Below are 20,479 nucleotides of genomic sequence, written 5' to 3'. Positions count from 1 at the left end.
GGGTGGGGGGGCAATAAGATTAAAAAAAGCTTTATCTCAACACAGGTCGAGATAGACAGGGAGATCACCAATTACCTTCATAGGCAAAACTTGGAGAAAATTAATTTAATTTATTGTCAGTTAAAATAAAGTTGGATGGTATGAAACAGATAAAAAATAAACCACCTTCCCACCACCCCTTTTTTACCCAGACTCAATTTCACTTTGTTTCTGGCTATTCTACTTCCTGCTCCCAAGTGGTCAGTTTATAACAGCCCCCCAGTGCTTCTTCCTCCTCACACTTTTCCACAGCTCCAGCATGCATCCTTCCTGCGAGCTGCTGTCCTTTGGGATAAACCAGCTCCAATGTGGGTCCCCTATGAGCTGCAGTTCCTGTCAGGAGAGCCTGCTCCAGCATGGGTCCTCCACAGTCTGCAGTTTGCTGGTACCCTGCTCCAGCACGGACTCTCCCATAGGCTGCGGTTTTCTTCAGGGAAACATCCACCTACTGCAGTGTGGGGTCTGCTGTAGGCTTGCAGGGTGGATATCTGCTCCAGCATGTCCCTCTCCACAGGCTGTAAGGAAATATCTGCTCCACTGTCGCCCTCTCCTGTGGGCTGCTGAGGAATCTCTGCTCTGCTGCTTGGAGCACCTCCTCTCCATCCTTCTCGGACACTGGTGTTTTCAGTGTTGCTTCTTGAACTTTTTTTTCCCCTCACTGTGGTGTGGTGCTTTGCCCTTTTTTAACGATGTTTTCCCAGAGGTGGCACCAGCTTGGCTGCTCAGCTCAGCTGTGTCCTGCAGTGGGTCAGTTGGAGCTTGAACTAGTTGTGCCCAGCATGGGGCAACTGCTGGCCTCTTCTTACAGAGGCCACCCCTGCAGCCAAAACCTTGCTGCAGACACCCAATAGAGATAGCCATCCCGCTCTGCCTAAACCCCTTGAGCTTTCTGTTAGCTCATGCATATTAATCAAAATTTAGTTTTAGAATTGTCCTTGATTACGTTGGTGGACTGTTCCAGGAAATCAGTAATGATATCCTAGAAGCAAATTCAGTTTTCATGTTCACGTTACTAGAATGCGAGTCAGTAAGACAGCCTGGTGGATTTGTGTGTGTCTGAGTGTTGTTTGATCTGAGAAAATTCCCCATTTTATAAATGTGTGCAAGTACAGGGGAGTAAAAAATGGCATAGGCAGAATCAAGACTGTGCGAGAGGAGTGTTAGAGAGCTTTGCTTTCTCCATTGCGGGGAAAAGCTAGCTATCTATAATAGCCTGATGTGACTGTTGGATTGTTGTCACCCACTGTCTTTTCATGTATATGTAACATCTGCTTGAAGTGCCATCTGGAACATAGCATACAGCCATTTCCTTGTTTTGCCTTTCAGACCTCAGCTCAGCAGGCCTTGATGGGGACTATTAATACCAGTATGCACGCTGTTCAACAGGCACAAGCTGACCTTAGTGAAGTTGATAACCTACCACCTCTAGGACAGGACATGGTGAGTTTTTCTAGTTCCTCACAGAAGTGGATCTTAACACTTTGGGGTGTTCACAGATCAGTTTATTCATTGTCCATGGATCTAAAGTGGTATTACTAAGGCTTTTAAAATGAGATACAAATTTTGTGCTCTCTTTAAGGAATTCATATAATGTTTCACCTCACTCTAATCAGTCTTCTGAGATTAGATATAGCAGACTTCCTTGTACAACCGTGTCTGAAATCCTGTTTGTTTCATGTGCATGTATACATTAGATGCAAACTATGGGCAGTATTTATGGTGGGAGTGACTGCCGCCTGGGCACTTGAAAAATAAGAACAAAACATGATTCTGTTGTTCCTGATTCAGGTTAGGGCAGGAGGACAGATCAAAAGACTCTTGCTTATTCGGTTAAGAGTGTTTAGCCTTCATGGGTGCACTGTTTATGGCATTTACCTTAAAGGGGCAGCTGTTGAAATGTGATAGCAATTCTGTAGTGAATGATTCAGCAACAGAAAATGCTTGCTTTCATATTTCACTTTTAAGGGCTTGATTGTTGTCCTCTGTTTCACTTTTAAAGGTTTATGAAGGAGCAAGAGATTTGCGTAGTATCTCCTCTTACGGGACCTCATTGCAATCCTTAATTCTTGTTTCTGTTATTGCTCTTCAGGCATCAAGAGTATGGGTTCAGAACAAGGTTGATGAATCAAAACACGAAATACACTCTCAGGTTGATGCTATCACTGCAGGAACTGCATCTGTTGTTAACCTTACAGCAGGTAAATTTCAAAGGGTCAATTTCCTTGCAGTCTCCTAGATATTAATCAGTCTAATTTAAGTAGCACAGGGACTGAGTATGGGGCAGCTGGAAAAAAAAATTCTTCAAAATACGCCAATACCTAAGTGTGTTGACATGCGGAACAAACTTTATTTCTGTCCCTCCCAACACAATTTTTGTATCTTTGATTTATTTCTTACACTAAAGGTATGAACACTGATGAAGATAAAGTGTATTTTGCTTATTCAACAAAGTAGAGAGTGTTTGCAAGATAACTACAAAAAAGCATTATTGATCTGACAGTTGTTAGAGAGATGATGTATTTATTGACAGTGGGGGTTTTTTCAGCAAATTACAAGTTGAAGGAGCTGTGAGTGGGTTAAAGGGGTCAATACTGTATTACCTTGGGTTCTTCCAATATTGAAAGATAGCTGAAACTGTGGACTTCTCAGCAAATTGCACTGAATGAAGAGAAATTCTGTTAGAAGATAAATTCTTGTAGAAGAAGAAATGTAGAAATGGGAAACATTATAGCAGACTTTATTTTTTTTAAGTGACAATGAAGTTATTTAGGCATTGCTTGGCTATCTTGAAATGGTTCTCTTGTCTCTCACCAGAGTGTAGCTTGTGGTAGCTGCCTCTTTTTTTCCTTCTTAACTATTAAAGCATTCCGATAATGAAAAAATATGTGCTCTACAGGGGACCCAGTTGACACTGATTACACCGCAGTGGGATGTGCAATTACAACCATCTCTTCCAACCTCACTGAGATGTCTAAAGGTGTGAAACTGCTTGCTGCTCTCATGGATGATGAAGTTGGAAGTGGAGAAGACCTCCTGAAAGCTGCTCGAACGTTGGCCAGTGCGGTCTCAGACTTGCTGAAGGCTGTGCAACCTACTTCAGGAGAGGTGAGTAGATGGAAACTTCTCATGTTCCCTCTTTGAAGTTCATGGCTTTGGCTTTTTTGAGACACATTAGCTTCTAAGCTTCACCTGCTCAGTGTCACATAATGTCCCCTGTGCAAGCAGTTCTTTTGGCTACTTCTTACTCCTTCATCTGTCTTTATGCCTTTGTCTTGCACCTTGACATTAGAATGTTCTGTATTATACACATAGGTTAATTGATTTGTGTAATAGATAGTTAATTTATCTGGGTACTGTATTCTCTTTTAGAAACAAATTTCAAACAGCACTATGACTCAAATTAATAGGAAGAGGAGATATACTCATTCATGATTTTTTTTTACTTTGTCTACTTTGACATGCAAAATGAGAATTTAATCCCTCTGTTGTAGTTTTCCAGAAACGAATAGTACTGACCAGGATAGACTATCTTGATTAGTTTGTTATGAGTTGGAGTCTGCAGCCAGTTTGCCCTAGATCTCTTCAGGTATTTATGTTTTGAAGAACGTGAAATCTGATGTTTCAGATCAGTTGGCATATTGACTATCGGTCCTTAATTATCCTTGGAGGTATTGCAACAATGTGTATTCAAGTTTTTCAAAACTCTTTACACATTCTCTGGGAACACTTCAGATGAAACCCCTGAAATATGGATGTGCAGTTGTGCATGTGAAAAAGCGAAGATTTTTTGAAAGTATTTGCTGTGTGATTTATTTTTTTTTTTTTTTTTTTTTTTTTTTAGCCGTATTGATTGCATGGTAACACAGAAGTTCCTTGAGGGAATCTAAAATTCAAGTAAAGCTCATTTTCTTTGAATTAACATATTTCACTATTATATTTTTCCAGCCTCGACAGACAGTTTTGACTGCAGCTGGAAGCATTGGGCAAGCAAGCGGGGAGCTGCTGAGACAAATTGGAGAGAATGAAACAGATGAAAGGTTCCAGGTAATGAGGGGTTTGCTTGTCACTGTCAGAACTGTGCAGCTTTCTAATGAGGAGGCCACTGCATAAGACCAGGCTTCCCAAAGTGCGGTTAGGAAATGCTAGATTTGAAGTTTCTCAGTGCTAACTGAGGTTAATCCATTATGAAATTGGTTTTAATTACACAATCACAGGGTGCTGATTTCATAGGAACCCCTACTTCATTCTGTGCACCACACAGATGCTTTCTTACTTCATGGAGAGCTGTTTACACTGTACTCCCCTCAGTGTTTAAAATGCATGGCTCGTGCTATTTGAATACTATTCTGAGTCTTGCTTTTCAAATTCTACTCTGCTTTTTACTTTCACCACTATGTTCATCACTTGCTTCTTTAGTGGTGACTTTCAGTACATCAATGTTGCATGGATAATATCTTTTATAGCTTTCCTTTAGGACATGGAATTGTCATTCTATTTTACAGATGGAAAATTTTGCATGGAAGTCCAGAGAACTGCTAATTTGACATACCCTGTGACTTGTTGATCTCTAAAGTTCTTGGCTCTGTGCCACACTTGATATGTTTGAATCATAGTTCCCATTTGCTTCAGTTGCAGCAGAGTGCAAGTTACATCTCATCGTGCTAAGTCAGACACAGAAAATAAGGAACAGCAAACAAGTTATTTTTAAAAACTCTGCCTATCTTCACTAAGTACACTGTGTCAGATGCAAGGTTATAATTTAGTTTTCCAGGAGGACGTGCATAGTCTTAATCAATTGTTCTGAATGCCATAGGGATTTTGTGGGAAGCAGTGTATTAAAACTTGCACATGCACACAGACAACTTCAGTCCCTGCCCTTCCTTGTGTTTCACTGTCTTTGCAAGCTGATGACCTATTATGCCATGTATTTATGAAGAATGAATGTTTATTAATAAATAATGAGTATTTCTTCTCATTAAATATAGTGGTTTTCATGAAGTGTTTGCTGTGTCTGTATGTGTGCATGTAAACCAAAAGTTTACACTATCTTTTGGTAAACTGGGTAGAAGAAAATTGTTATATTGCAAATGTAACTTTTTAAGATTATCAGTATTACCAATTATCAACACCCATATAACTTAATAACTGTATTAGCTATTAGCGGTTTAAAAACATTTTTCTTAAATGCTCTGTTAAAAATGTGATGGGATTTTTCCACTCAATACCAAGAACAGGTTTGCACCAGAACCCAAGGGAAGTAATTTACAGCAATAGATAGACCTCTGGAGTACAAGATGTCTGCTAATACAACTTACAGGCCACTTTAAACACTTGATCCACTAGTAAATCTGAAAGTTTCGTCAGAGTTGTCATTTGTATTCCTAGTTGAGTATGTATTGCAGGCCTCTATTTCTTGGGCAAGAGAAGGAACTTAAACATTCTGTTAAGTGCTATGGAGTGTTGGAGAAGGTGGGTAGGGGGAAGGATGGTTTATCATGCCTTCATATCCTAAAAACAAAATGAAAATTACTGTTCTTAAATCCAAGGTTTTCTTTCTGCTGCGATGTTAAAATTATGCATAAGTGTATCTGTAGTATCTTTCTACAGGAAAGAAAAATGCCAGGTCACTTTAACAGTGCAGGCATTAGGAAGAGTCTATCCCACTAAAAAACCTGAACTATATGGAATGTAGCATTTTAAGTGGGGAAATAGGAAGAAATTTTCTGAAATTTTCATTGCAGGAATTAATAGGAGTGTGTCTTATTTTGTGGTTTCAGAGTTAACTAAATTATTTTTGTGTGAGCGAAAGATGTTCTGAAATTAAGACCTGTTTTGAGTTATATTTTGGAACAGTAATTTTATAGAGCTATATTTACATCCTGGACAAGGAAGTACTGTGATTGGAAATTATGTTTTCTACAATGGAATGGCAGTTGTCGTTACTGTTAAGCACTTGAATTTAGTATTAACTCAGTACTGTCTGTCCTCTGCAGTTTGCTCCTTGAAGTTGTCATCCTTATTGCAGATATTTATCACATGTTTAGTGGTGAACTCCAGATGTTCTTATACTAATAGCGTATTCTCAGGAAGTGAAGATAAGCACATTGCAATTTGGGACATAGATTTGTTCTTACTGGACTCTGAGCCAATTAAAAATTTGACAGTCTGTACTCATTCAGTCCAGTAATTTGATAATGTAAATAGAGAAATGGTTGTACTGAGAACAGAAAACAGTTGAGTTTAGCCATGTTTCTTACTTTACATGAAACAAAATGTTTTAAGTTTTAATACAGGAGAACTTCTTGCCTTTAGGAGACATGATCTTAATATACACAAAGTATATACTTCTTTGTTCATAAGACTGAGTTTTCCCTTTATTTTACCAGGATGTTCTGATGAGTCTGGCCAAAGCTGTTGCAAATGCTGCTGCAATGTTAGTGCTGAAGGCCAAGAATGTAGCACAAGTCGCTGAGGATACGGTCCTGCAGAACAGGGTCATTGCTGCTGCTACACAGTGTGCGCTCTCTACTTCCCAGCTTGTGGCTTGTGCAAAGGTGAGGCTAGCAGTGTTCATGAGGTGGCAAAGCAGTTTCAAGTGTGTGCTTCTGTGTATTTCCAACAGTCTCGGGCAATATACTGTGTTAATACCATGGCTCTAGATTTATGCGATGTTGAAGTTGTTGATTAATAAATTGTCACCCATAACAGTGGCAATCAGGAGCCCGGAGGGTGTGAGATGATGCTGTAATCTGCAGAGAAGCTTCCACAGATAACAGAGTCCATCTGATGAATTATTAATACTGATAAAATAAAAAAAGTAAAAAATATTACTTCAAGAAGCACAGCTTGCCTGGGGGACTATGTAAGTTTTCTAATACAGTGTAGAATAGGATGGATTCACCTCATCTAAAGTTAAATAGTTCAAAGTTGGTATTCTTGCTGAAAAAAAGATCAAGTAGGTGATCATTGATTTTTTAAATACATTTACACTAATTTATAGTAGCCCAGTTGTTTTAGTAGATCCATTACTTTTGGCGAAGTACTAATTTTGAGTCTAAGCAAATTACAAAGGAGTTGAGATCACACCTCAAATTCTGAAGTCTGCAACTGGAGCTAATTTAATTTAAAAATTAAACAGTTCACATTTCCTACTTGGATGCTGCTTTTGAAGTCTGCAGTGTCATCTTTTGCAGGGAAATGGATATTCAGCTGTTGTGAAACATCCAGAAGGTTTATATTAAAATTAATAGCCAATGTTAGGTACTAAATGTTCAATATTTTCTACTTCATTTCTATGGCTGTGTGGGCTTTTTGTAATGTGTATATATGAATTTTCATTATTTGGACTTAATGTTCTTGTTGCCTGTGAATTTCTTCAATATGGCATAAGGCACCCAGTGGCATCCTGCTTTCCTCATAACATACTCAGTTTTTCCATTGCTAAAAGCTGCCTGGATATGCCTGAAAAAAATGGGGGAGGGTTGTTTCTAATCTGTAGATCACAGGGTTTATTATCTGTCTTGTGGCTTCAGAAGTAGAATGTTGTTTGGCTTGTGCCAAGCACTATTTTTTTTATTTTTTTTTTTAAAGCAAACAAACAAAAGGCTGATATAAGAAGGCTTTACAAGACCAATTCCAATTACAATTTCATTTTGTTTGGAATTCCAGAGTACAGAAGCCTGCCAGTGGACAATAGATACTCTGGAGGAGTTTGGCCCATGCCTGCCCTCCAGAACCACTGTCTAGTGTTTTCTCAGTTCAGTAGCTGCTGAAGAAGCATGAAATAGGGGGGGGGCCCTCCATTCTCAGAATCTAAGTTGAGATTAAAGTAAACGGTATGCAGAGCCTAGATTCCTAATTTGGATATCTAAAGCTCCCTATTTAAATACTTTCTGGATTTTCTGTGTAGGAAAAACAGATTAAGTTAGAGTAAAAACTAATGTAGTAGATGCTTCACTTGTTAGTAGTTAGGAAATTTGCAAATAAGCCTTTTTCTGAATGCTTTGTGTCTTTTCCACATGCAGGTTGTGAGTCCTACCATCAGCTCTCCAGTGTGTCAGGAACAGCTGATTGAGGCAGGGAAACTGGTAGACCGTTCAGTGGAGAACTGTGTGAGGGCCTGCCAGGCTGCCACAGATGACACCGAGTTACTGAAGCAGGTCAGTGCAGCAGCCAGCATTGTCAGCCAAGCCCTGAATGACCTCTTGCAGCATGTCCGTCAGTTTGCAAGCAGGGGAGAGCCCATTGGACGCTATGACCAGGCTACAGATACCATCATGTGTGTCACAGAGAGTATTTTCAGTTCGATGGGAGATGCTGGTAAGTTTCTCTAATGGATTGTAGCTTCCATAATTGAGAGATGTGCACACTTCAAATTATGCAAGTAAAAAACCTTCTCTGAAATGTACTGTGCTTGTAGGCCAGTGCTGTCGTGATGGGTAGTCGTTCAACCCATAATACTAAATCAGCAAAACACACGTAGCTGTGTGCTAGATGGAATGAATATTCTGTGAGAACAATCAATATCATGTTAAAGGATCAGTGTAGTATTTTGTCTGTTTTCTGCCACTGCTTCACTTCACAGAATTCTGTAGCAATTTCCAAATATGAAGACAGGTACCTAAGTGAATACTTCCCAGTGATTGATTTTATTATGCTTAGATTTTGTTGTAGATTTTGAAACTTACCTGTGCTTTTTCCTATGACATTTCTAAAATGTGCAGCTTCTAGAACCAAGAGATGCCTACCATTTAACTGATCCAACTTGAATTTTTAGTAAAGAACCAGTAAATTACTTAAAATGGTGAAATTTCCATACTAGTAAACGTTATGAAGTAGAACACCATGAAGGGACAGTATCAACCTGAAATCAAGACAAATCATAGAAAGTTTAAAATGGCATCAGTTCTTAAAAGCAGTTATGGTGAATAGTATGATTTTGGTCTTTTCTTTCATGTTATATAAACATAAGGCCAAGAAAGTAAATACTTCAATCACAGCTGTATTCATGTTACAGATGATAAGAACAAATTAATCTTGTAGAGTCATCTTAGTTGTTAAGTTTTAAGAGGTAAAGCTTTCAGATGTTTCTCTCTAAGGAATTGTCATTTGAGCCATGCAGCACTCTTCTAGGGGAACACGTGCAGGGAAGTAATTAGTGAAATTCTCAGTGTATTTTGGCCCTAGAATCTTCTTAATGAGAAATCTGAATGATTAAATTTTTAAAAAGATGCATGGGAATGTTTGCTAAACCACTCTTAATCTTCCAACTGAAAGCTGTGGAAAAAGTTTTCTAATGCTCTGTAGCTATCCTAAGGAACTTAATTACCATAGGTGTGCACAGGAAAGCATGTCAAGTTTTATGTTTAGCTGTCGCTTATCATTCAGGTTCTATACAGAAGTATGTAGTAAAAGAAATGATCTTGGATAGTATTTATTTTCTGTTCATGGTCAAGTATCTTGTGCAATACTTAGTTTTTAGTAGAAGGCATTCGGATTCCATTTGGTGTTTCCAACTTATCATTGCACTCCTGCAGTCACAATTGTAACAGCCAAGAGACTCTGGCTTGTGACTGCTGTATTATTGCCCAAGCAGGTTATTCCTTCTGTTTGATTTACTGGCTTAATACTGTAAGGAAGAGCATTTAAAGGTTTTTTTTTCCAGTGGAATACTTGGGCTGGGAGCTGAGTTAACCATTATTGGTAAAAATTTTAATTGCAAAATTGCATACTGGGAAATAGTTAATAACAGCTAGAAAACTTTCATTTCTTGCCTGTACCTGACCAAAGGAGCCTGGTAAGAAGGCATTTAATTCTGAAGCCCACAAGTCACCTTTAATACATGAGAAAAATGCTGGTTTGGTTTTCTTTCCCATGATTTTCTTAAGAGCTTTTAAAAAGAATGAGGCCTTAGACCCAAACAAGTCTTACTTGGTTTGATAACCTGAAGAAAGCCAAAGGATTTATGGTTTCAAGCCTATTATGAAGGAGCTCAAGTGTATGTTTTAGTGACCAAATGAATTTACTCTAGAAAGGGTTTGTATCCACTTCAGAAGCATTGTTGTTTCATCTCTATGCTTTGTGACCAGAATGTGACTCCGGTATCTTAAATATACATCTTATTTTTGGCCAAAACCACCTAATTGGTGCTGAGTGTCTTCTGACAGAATTATTAATTTAGATTATATTAGACAGAATATAATTTCCCAAAAGAAGAATAAGTGAAAGATGGGTAATTTTTATTAAAGGAGTGAAATCTTGGTTATAATTTGAAAGCAAAGTAATTAGTCTTCACTGGACTAGGAGTTTGTCTGAACTGTATATTCAAAATTACCTTAAGGTATTGAATTTTGGGGTTTGTCTTGCTATCTAGAATGCAAATACTACTTTTTTTTTTTAGTCTCCACTGTAGCGGTTTTTCTTCATTTATGTTGCCATCCAAGATTTTGTTTATGAAGCTTCTAAGCTATGAACTATTTGTGTATCATTTTCAAGTCAGAAGAATACTTCAGCAAATGTAACTATATTTTCATCTTGTTGAGATGACTTTTGAAACTGAAACGGAAATGCAGAGAGAAGGAAAGCAAAAATATAACTGTATACCACAGGTGAGATGGTACGGCAGGCCAGGGTACTGGGAAAAGCCACTTCTGATCTCGTCAATGCCATGAGGTCAGATGCCGAAGCAGAAATTGACATGGACAACTCTAAGAAGCTTCTGGCTGCTGCAAAGCTCCTGGCAGATTCTACAGCCCGCATGGTTGAAGCTGCAAAGGTACAAGGAAAATGAACTGTCAGCTTAAAATTGTATGGTTATACACAAAGAAGAGATGGTACATGGGCTGTTATAGGTAGGATTTAGCTGATAGTAGAGACTGTTTTTCTTATCCTGTAAATGTTCTGCATTTAATGACTTACCCTAGGTATGTTCAGAAAAATAATTGATTAGTTACCTGGGGTTTGGGGGTTTTAAAAACCCTTCTAGCACTGTTCTACTCGCCTGTGTGCAGGGTGGTCATGACTCAAGCCATCTTAGGGCAGTTACCACCAGCCATAACCACTGTGGTGCAAAGTCTTGTACCAGTCTACCATGTGGGTTGTAGAAGGCCCATATGCCCGGCCACAGAGCATATCCTTGACTTCCCAGTACTTTCTCATACTTCAAATGGAGAAAACATGCTGCGTCAAATCTCAAGGTTTGGACTGCAGTTTCTGAAAGGCATATTGAATCAGGAATTTTAAGAACTGTTTTCTTCAAAACCTCCATTCATATAATCCAAGTACGTTATTACAGATCACAGTGGAAGCAGTTTACAAAGGCTTTTTTCCCAAGCACCTAAAGTAGTATATGAAGCAAATGTTCAGCTCTGTTCCTCAAAGTACCTAACATATACAGTAACAACCTTGCACAATTTTCTGCTTCAAAGTCTTGTAGCATGTTAATGTTCTTTTAACTTTGGCTAAGATAATATAATGAAAACAAAGGCTGATGTAGCAGACACTATCTGGAACTGAAGCCCTGATATTCATCTACATTTTCTCCAGGAACTTTTACTGAGGCTCATGTTTTTTGGTCTGAAATCTTGTGCAGGGAGCTGCAGCCAATCCTGAAAATGAGGATCAACAGCAGCGTCTGAGAGAAGCAGCAGAGGGACTGCGGGTTGCTACAAATGCTGCTGCGCAGAATGCCATCAAGAAGAAAATTGTCAACAGATTAGAGGTTGGAAACTAGATATTGTTGAATTTTCAATTTACTCTGTTTTGATAATTGGTATCTGTAGATAATTTCAAGCAAACAGAAATGCATATTTCAGGAGAAGTGCTAAGCACAGAATGATAGCACTGTAAGCTCAGTTCCAGAGTTACAAGGCTCAGAATTAGAGATGCCAGCATATGATACCATAATCCTCCAAAATCAAATTTTGAGAATTGTATCACTGATGTAGTAAACTGGTGTAAGAATTTGACTCAGAAAGCATTTGGTGGTGGCTTAGTCATAAAATTGGAACAGCTGAAATTTCAAACAGCTGAGCTGAAACCACTTTGTTACTGTTTTAATTTATCTGTATGATCTGTCATTTACGTACAATATCTTCTGTTGGTCTTACTAGTATCTCTGCCAGAGATTCATGTAATTTTCCATACAAAGATATGTTGAGTCGCACCAAATCCAATTAAACTGGTAAATTACTCAGAGAATCAAAGAAGCAGAAACGAAAGTGTAAAGATATATTGTAGCTGGTAGCACAGCCAAGGGGGAGAAAGGCAATTTACTGTGCACTAAGGATAAAATATCTCTGAAGTTTGTCTTGTAGGCAAGGTTTGATCTTCCCATTCTCAGCTAAAATACAGAAAACACATATTAAAAAAAGACGCCTTTCGTAATTCCTTGTTACCAAGTGATTTTACAGAAGTTTGATTCAAGTGCAATGAGATTAGACAAACAAGGAGATCTAAGTAGGTAACCATGTTCTATATGTGCATTTAAATTACTGTATCTGGCTGGAACCAAAAATCAGGAGTATTTCCGGAAATAAAGCCTGATGTCTCAATTTTATAACTGCATGCAAGGAAGCTTTATAGAAAGGACAGGTTTTGTTTTGCTGTTATAACATATACTGCCTTACAAAGGAGTGAAATATGTGATGATGAGAATGAACTTCATGCTTGCTTGTACTTAGTGGGGAATTAAAGGAAAGTATTGTACAACATGTTGGAATACCTTGGATATATTGTTGAATTTTTAATTTTGTAACTGGGAGAGGTTTGTAATAAGACTCCTAGATATTTGAGCAAGGTCTTCTCAGTGCTTTTAGACTCAGTAATACCAGTATCTTGTACCTCTGCATCATTTTAGTATCTTTGCTTTTGCTGTAGAGCAATCTCAGTAGAAGTTGGCTCCCTTGACTCTTTGGTCAGTGGAGTTAATGTAGCAGTGCAAAGCACCGAATGTTCTTTGCCTGTTTTCTCTGGCCTTCTTTGTAAGGAGCTAATTGATAAGACCATTTCTGCTCTATGTAGTTGACTTTTTGGTCATATTGCAATCTAAGCTAGAAAGGAGTAAGGGCTTAGAATCCTTCTAGTTCCACTGTTTTCTTTATTGGCAAGTTAGAGATGGATAACAGTATTCAGCTCATTTTCATCTTGAGAGAAGAACAATCCTGAGTTTCCTTAAGGCAAATCAAATTAATCAAGGGATTTAATTTATTAATCTGTTAAAGTAGTTACTGTCAAAGTTACTTATAATACGTATTTTATCCTCTGAGTTACCCTTACTTTTCCCACTGATTTAACTCTGTTTCTTTTTCTCTGAAGATTGCAGCTAAGCAAGCTGCAGCTGCTGCTACTCAGACTATTGCAGCTTCTCAGAATGCAGCTGTTTCAAATAAGAACACAGCAGCCCACCAGCAACTTGTGCAGAGCTGTAAGGTAAACATATCACAACCCACTGACAAATACCTCTTGAACTCTGCTTTATGGGGAACTGACGATCACCTTCTATAATAATATTGTTGCAATGTCAGAGAATTTTTTTAAAAAACACAGACAAAACCAGTACCACACATATTTATCTGTATGGATTCTGGATAACCCTCATTTCTTGTATTATCCATAGTTTCCAAGAGTTACTGCATGGACAGCTTGGAAAAGCTGAGCTACTCATGTAATTACTCATGTAAGAGCCATGTAATACTTGCCTGTTACAAATACCCCTGCAAACACCTTACTAGAAATGATGGACAGGCTTATACCTCAGCATGTATCTGTTGAGTAACACCCAATTCACATGAAGCAAGTGCTTTAGGTAAAAGTATTGCTGCAAATCAGTCAGCACTACTGTATATGCAGAGCTATGCTAGAAGCACTGTGCGGAGGAGTCTGGTTGCTCAGAAACTTGTACTCTGGCAAGAACTCTTGCCCATGCATTCAGCACAAGAGTATGCTCTCTAGCAGGTGAGTCGGTCTATGATCATCAACACAGGCTGTTGAATGATACATGCAGTGAAATGGGACTGAGGTCTGCTATGGAATAAAGGTAACTTTTGATTTTTATTTTTTTTTCCCCACAACAAAGGATAGAGTAGCAATAGTGATTTATACTGTAATGGAGTGAAAACCTTATTTAATGTATGTGTTAGATAATTGGTTATGTAACTAACAACACTGATCCTGCTATTCTGATGTTCAGCCTACAAGCAACTGTGGCCTTAAATGTCACTGTAAAAAATGAGTTATAGACCTTACTATGGGGTTAACTTGATTTCTAGCTTGAAGTTAAAGCCACCAATACCACAGATTTCAAGGAATGCCTGAAGTCAAGCACATTTTTGGTAGTTCCAAGCTAGAATTCAGAGTCTTGTGAGAAGCTGTTGTCTTTCGTGCTTAAGCTACATTTGGCAGCTTAATTTCTAGCTCTGACTAATGTTGCTTCAGGGTTTTTAAAGAATTTGCATTTAAACAAAAATTGAAAAAGACAATAGAATGCAAAAGGGTTTTCTTCTGGATGGAAGAGCAGTTATGTGGGGAATGAGAACAAAACCATTAAAAGAAGGCATCATTAAAAGCCACATTGCCATCCAGCAATTATTTCTTGTGGTGGTGGTATTCCTAAGAAAAGTTGGAATTAAATAAGTCAGCTGAAGTAAATCTCAAGATTGTGTTGTAGGCAGCTGCTGTTTCAGTATGAATTAAAAAAAAAAAAGCTGAATCACGGTATTGTTTACAGTTCATTCTAATTTTATTTTGATGATGATTTATTAGATAGAGAAGATCTGATACCTACTTTTTAACTTTTTGGGGGAAAAATAGTATTGCACTGCTGAAGTAAGTGTTATTGTGAAATGGATGGACAAGGAGTGTCAATTTGGGCAGGCCAGGAATAAAGGTTTAGCAATACACACTTCAGAATGCTCCAGCTATACTATAAAGTTTGTATTGTTAGAAGTCAAGGAAAAGTAGGCTGAGGTGCTTGTGTGTAAAAGGCAATGTTATTCTGAAAGCCAGACTTACTTTTGAAAAATCTGTTGCCTCCACTGCTAGCATTTGAACATGCAAAGGAAGTAATTCAAAATACTTCGTGCACTTAATTTTGCAGAAAAATCTTAGATTGTCTTGTGGGATCTTTAAACTAATGACCAGCTTGAATAAAATTTCTTAAGTAGGATGTCTCTGAAAAATCTTATCATGTATTAATTCAGTTCCATGGAATCCTAAACAAATTCTGTGAATGAACGGGAGCATTGTACCTGTGAATACTACAGGTTGTCTTTAAGGCAGGTGGGGAGAGGGCTTGCTTTAGTGTCAGAGGGTTGGGAGTTTTTATTTATCTGCTAAAAGCTTCTCCCTTTGTTTATTATAGAATGTTGCAGACCACATTCCTCAGTTGGTGCAGGGTGTAAGAGGAAGTCAAGCTCAGGCAGAAGACCTCAGTGCCCAGCTTGCTCTAATAAATTCCAGCCAGAACTTCCTTCAGGTGAAGTGAAACAATCACTGCAGCATATTACATCAGAGCAAAAAGAGGTTTTTTAGTGCTGTATGTTTTTATTTGTGATAAATAAGTAGTAAACTGTCGAGAATCATGTAAAGAAGTTCATTGCTGACTGAGCCATAGCTAAGGAGAATTTAGTTCCTCAGATCAGATGGCTGAAGCACGTTGACTCTGTGGAGTAACAAGAAAACTAAAGTGTATGGAGAAGAAACGTTCATTGCTGTGGCACTTGCCTTCTGGGAAAGTGTTTAAAGAACAAGATTGAGAGAATTCCAGCATCTTTCTAAGCAGAGGTCTGAAAATGTGAGATGCTGTTGTCACCTTTCTTAGTGAAAGTAAAATTAGTGTTGTAGCAACAAGCTCTAGAGTTCTTCACAAATAAAAGGGGATATTACCATGGCTTTTTAGATACAGGCCTGGATATGTAATGGGTCTTGACTGAAGTTTTGAACAAAACACAGAATTTGACTCTGCTTCTTCCTTTAAAAAAAAAAAAAAAAATTAAAAAATTTGAGCATTGATAACAAAACTATTGGGTTTATTGTTGACATTACAAGAAACAAACAGAAGAAACCAATTCTTCATGTATGATCATTACTTGACACCATTTAGTTCTGCCTTAAATGTGAAATGGAAATGAACCCTTTCGTTGGTTGTTAGCAGGTTCTTGTTTATTAAACCTGAAGTCGTCTTAAAGAAAATGAGCTAGTAAAACCAATTGTGTTCACTGCTCTTCTTTGAACAGCCTGGAAGTAAAATGGTGGCATCTGCTAAAGCTGCGGTTCCCACTGTGACTGATCAAGCAGCGGCAATGCAGCTAAGTCAGTGTGCGAAGAATCTTGCTACCAGCTTAGCTGAACTGCGAACCGCCTCCCAGAAGGTAGATAAATAGTAGTTTAAATTGGCTAAAGCAAGATAGCTCTGATGGTGGTCACAGACTCACGCCTGCTTGGTCCACTGTGGCTCATGCTCAGACAGTGTTCACTTTTCAGTGCTTTTTGTGCACAGTTTTATCAGACTTCCAGGTGGCTTCTGTGTCATAATAGAAAGGGGAGGGAGAAGTGGCAAGAAAACTGAAAAGCTTGTGCTACCCTTTCCATACCAGAAAGAAAGGAGGGGATATACACAGAGCAGCATATCAAAGCTCTGAGCTGCTGTTACATCTGAGGGAGAGCAGGGAAGGGGGAGCATATCTCATGTACCTGCCAAGCTGGGGAGAACCCAGATACGGCGCTGCTGTGGTCAATGTTGTGATTGTGAATTGGAGCTATCACCTCTAAAATTCAGGGAAGCAGAGGCTAGCTGTGTTTCATGCACAGATTTCTAAACTATCTATGGGTTTTAAAACAAAAAGTATCAGTGGAAAGTCTGCTCTTTTTTTGTGCATATGCTGAGGCCCCAAACCAGGATCGTAGCGTATTGGTGGCTACACCTGAGCCTAACGTTAAAATTTCCAGCTCAGGTACTGATGATTGTGGGCTACCACCTCAGAGGGTACAGTATGACTTGAGTCACGATGCATAGTTAGGCTATTTGACAAAGGAGAAGTCCAGACTGCAGCAGTTACTTTCTCAGTACCTGAACTGCCTCGTGTGAAGGTATGTGTACACAAGCTGAGTGCATCTCACTCTCCTGGTGGCTCTTAACAGTGTGTTGTTCTAGTCACAAGCTAAGAACATTGTGCAGGAGTTCTGAATCTATGATGTGTAACACTTCGAGTGCCCACAATGGCCTCTAAAGTCATGAGAGCAATAATTTGGGAGGGGGAGATTCTATCTGAAGCATTTACCACTTCTGATAGTGGCTTACAGCTGCTAACAGTGATATTGATCTGATTTCTGAATAGGCTCATGAAGCATGTGGCCCAATGGAAATCGATTCTGCTTTGAATACAGTCCAGACACTCAAAAATGAACTGCAAGATGCGAAGATGGCAGCTATGGATGGACAGTTAAAACCTCTCCCAGGAGAAACTGTAATTGAAGAAGGATGTTCTTCATTTAAAAACAAACAAACAAAGTTAGCTGTTAAAAATTTTAAGTACTAGAGGCAAAACAAGTCATGAGGCTTTGGATAATGATGACACTGATAGGATATTGCACTAATTCTCTTAGAAAGCTTATGTATTCCTACTACACCAGCAGCATGTTCTGTAGCAGAGTTACTCTTAGGACTATAGGGTCTCCTGTCTCTATTGTACAAATTACTATTTGGTAGCAGCAATGTTTCAGTCTTTTCTTGTCAAAAAGAATTTCTTTTCAATAGTGACAAAGATGAGAACTCAGTAATTGTAAGACAACCAGTCCTGGTAGGCTTAGAAAGTGAAACATTTTACTTGGCAAAAAACCCCTTCTCCTCAGATGAAGGTATTGATTTCTATTGCTAATTATAAAATAGTTTTGTTGTTCATATTATCTAATATGTTAATTTATTTCACCCTGGACAGGGAAAACATGCTAATCAGGTTTCAGAAGAAGTGTGTATGCTCAGTTGTCAAGGAAAAAGCTTGGGTTTTGTGGAATGAGGCATTTTTTAATACTGTTTAAAAAACAGGCATGTTTTAGTTGAGCTTAAACAAAGGATTTTGTCCTTTGCAATTTTTCACAGCTTGAGAAATGCGCTCAGGACCTGGGAAGTACATCCAAAGCAGTTGGTTCATCAATGGCCCAGTTGTTAACTTGTGCTGCTCAAGGCAACGAGCACTACACAGGTAGCGTTTTATTCATAATGTCTCTGTGAAACCTCTGTTTTCCATAAAATACTTGGTAGAAGTTTTTCTTATCGCAGACTGCTTAAATCAAGGAATTGCTCACTTTTTTTTTTAATGCTTCTAATGAATTTTGTGGCAAGTTACTAGGACTTGCTGGTGTGAATGATGTGCTTCATAAAAGAATAGTGTTGCAATCTGCTGTATGTCTGTATATAATAAGAATAGATTGAGACATCTGTTGTTTTTATAAATATATGCCACAAACTGCGAAGGACAGAACGGAAATGTAATGCAATTTAAAGGTCAGTGCCACTGGAAACATTGCTATGTCCTTTCAGAAGGTTAAAAGGGTCTTAGGATATTTTTTGAAGCACGGGATGCAAACATACTTGGGATAGCTTGGTGATGTTTGAAACTGCATCTCTTACTAGATGTTACCCATTAACATGTATGATATAGCTAGTGTCTCTGACTCATTGATCACGTTCGCATAGTTTGAGTTAAAGCCAACAGGGAATGTGGGCACACAGATTCTGCTATTTGGTTTTGTACCTGTACTTTTAGAAACCAAAATCACCTTAATAAGGAAAGTGCTCTGTGCAGGGGATAGGGTGGGGTAAGGTTTACTCTTAGATGGTAAAATGTTTTGTCTCCTTATTTCTGTAGGAAATGGAAGCTGTTGATGCAAATGCTACTGTAGGATATTTTTTTTTTTCAATATTACTGATAAAATGCATTACGGCAATTACCACTTCATTGGATATAATTGCATCAGGGCTACATAACTTACAGTTGCTTTCATTTAAAGCAGATGTAATTGCATTAGGATGGCTCACGTTTCTATCACAGTTATGCAGAAGTTAGCACTGGGTATCCGGCGAAGGAATACAGATACTTGCAGCTGATATCGAATAATTGAATCTAGTAGCTCTCTTAACATCAAGCTATAAGAGCTGTTTGGTTGGGAAATCCTACAAAGTTGCTTTCTATCTCATACTGTTTTCTTAGGCAAAAACTGTTGTGTGCTTAAGCAAGCACCAAGTGTTTGCAGGTATTATGACATTCTGCTGTTTCTCTGTGATAAAATTTCTTTACAGCTTATATTCACTATTTAGTAATTCCCTCGTCTGCAACTGTCACAATAAGTTTTTTTTCACTTTGTACTGAAAGTCATTGTAGAGGATAAAAGCAGCATCGAATTGAAAGCAAAACAATCAGACCTTTTTATTTTGTGGTGCTGTGATAAATAAAATCAAACATAGAAAGCTCTCTGTGGTTTGTCAGATAGAAAGATTGGAGCTGCAACATATAGGCAGTACTGTTTCTCTGTGTAGCTTGGCTTAACTTCGACATATAATATCACTTGCTTTTCATTATCTTCTGAAGTTTCTGCATTCAGAAATCTTTAGCTGATTGGAAGAGAAAAATGTTAAAAGGCACTGGTGTTAAAATGCTAACACGAATGCTTTGTGGGTTGTATTTGGTTGTGATGTCCCAGCTTTCTAAACATTTCCAATAGGGATATTAGAACATCCTAATTATTTTTAATGCCTAAATATGGATAACCAAGGTCTTGTACAGCAAAGGTGAACCCTTTCTATATTTTTCTTTGGCAGGAATAGCATGATTTTAACATTATCACTCAAAACATGCCACCTACATTAATTGCGTGTGTTGCTGACTAGACTATGTGCTAATTAAGGTCTTTTAGAAGACTGTTTTATATTCGTTTTCATTAAGGGCTGAATTAAATTTCAAAAATAGAAGAATGGGACCATTATTCATACACCTTCACGCTAGAGCTGATGAATGTCCTATAATGTTGGCCAGACAGACCACAGAAACTAATTTCATTACATCCTCTCCGTGACTTCATTCAGTTATTTTACATGCTTTTACTTACAGTGCTGTGATCAAAAAAGAATTCAGAGCCTTGGGGAGGTTAGTGAAGGACTCTGGAGCGCAGGTCATTTTTTCCTCGCTCCTTCCAGTGGCGGCCAGAGACACTGGGCAATACAGGCGGACTCAATCTATTAACACGTGGCTCCGCGACTGGTGTCACCGTCACAACTTTGGGTTCTTTGACCACGGGATGGTCTACATGGCACCGGGCTTGCTGGCATCAAATGGGAGCCAGCTTTCTCAAAAGGGGAAGAGGGTCTTTGCCCAGGAGCTTGCGGGGCTCATTGACAGGGCTTTAAACTAGATGTGAAGGGGGAAGGGGAACCTATCGGGCTTGCCAG

At 38.5% G+C, this 20,479-nt stretch overlaps 1 protein-coding gene across 6 annotated transcripts in view; it reads left to right on the top strand.

The window, feature by feature from the left end:
• Positions 1-20,479, top strand: part of TLN2 (talin 2) — a 185,916-nt gene that overhangs the window by 95,741 nt on the left and 69,696 nt on the right. For 5 of the 6 annotated variants that reach the window (XM_035899453.1, XM_035899452.1, XM_009643955.2 and 2 more), the window contains 13 exons: positions 1,366-1,479; positions 2,129-2,237; positions 2,936-3,144; positions 3,985-4,083; positions 6,426-6,593; positions 8,064-8,358; positions 10,647-10,813; positions 11,630-11,758; positions 13,354-13,467; positions 15,398-15,511; positions 16,272-16,406; positions 17,373-17,501; positions 18,134-18,236. In XM_035899453.1, the coding sequence (XP_035755346.1) occupies positions 1,366-1,479; positions 2,129-2,237; positions 2,936-3,144; positions 3,985-4,083; positions 6,426-6,593; positions 8,064-8,358; positions 10,647-10,813; positions 11,630-11,758; positions 13,354-13,467; positions 15,398-15,511; positions 16,272-16,406; positions 17,373-17,501; positions 18,134-18,236 (1,885 nt within the window). The remainder of the gene's footprint in view (positions 1-1,365; positions 1,480-2,128; positions 2,238-2,935; positions 3,145-3,984; positions 4,084-6,425; positions 6,594-8,063; positions 8,359-10,646; positions 10,814-11,629; positions 11,759-13,353; positions 13,468-15,397; positions 15,512-16,271; positions 16,407-17,372; positions 17,502-18,133; positions 18,237-20,479) is intronic. The other variant, XM_035899455.1, reaches the window with a different exon arrangement.

Source organism: Egretta garzetta, unplaced genomic scaffold (genome assembly GCF_000687185.1).
Source record: "Egretta garzetta isolate BGI_Z169 unplaced genomic scaffold, ASM68718v1 scaffold287, whole genome shotgun sequence".
Taxonomy (NCBI): domain Eukaryota; kingdom Metazoa; phylum Chordata; class Aves; order Pelecaniformes; family Ardeidae; genus Egretta; species Egretta garzetta.
Note: the sequence above shows the minus strand (reverse complement) of the source record. Positions and strands in the feature narration are given on the sequence as shown.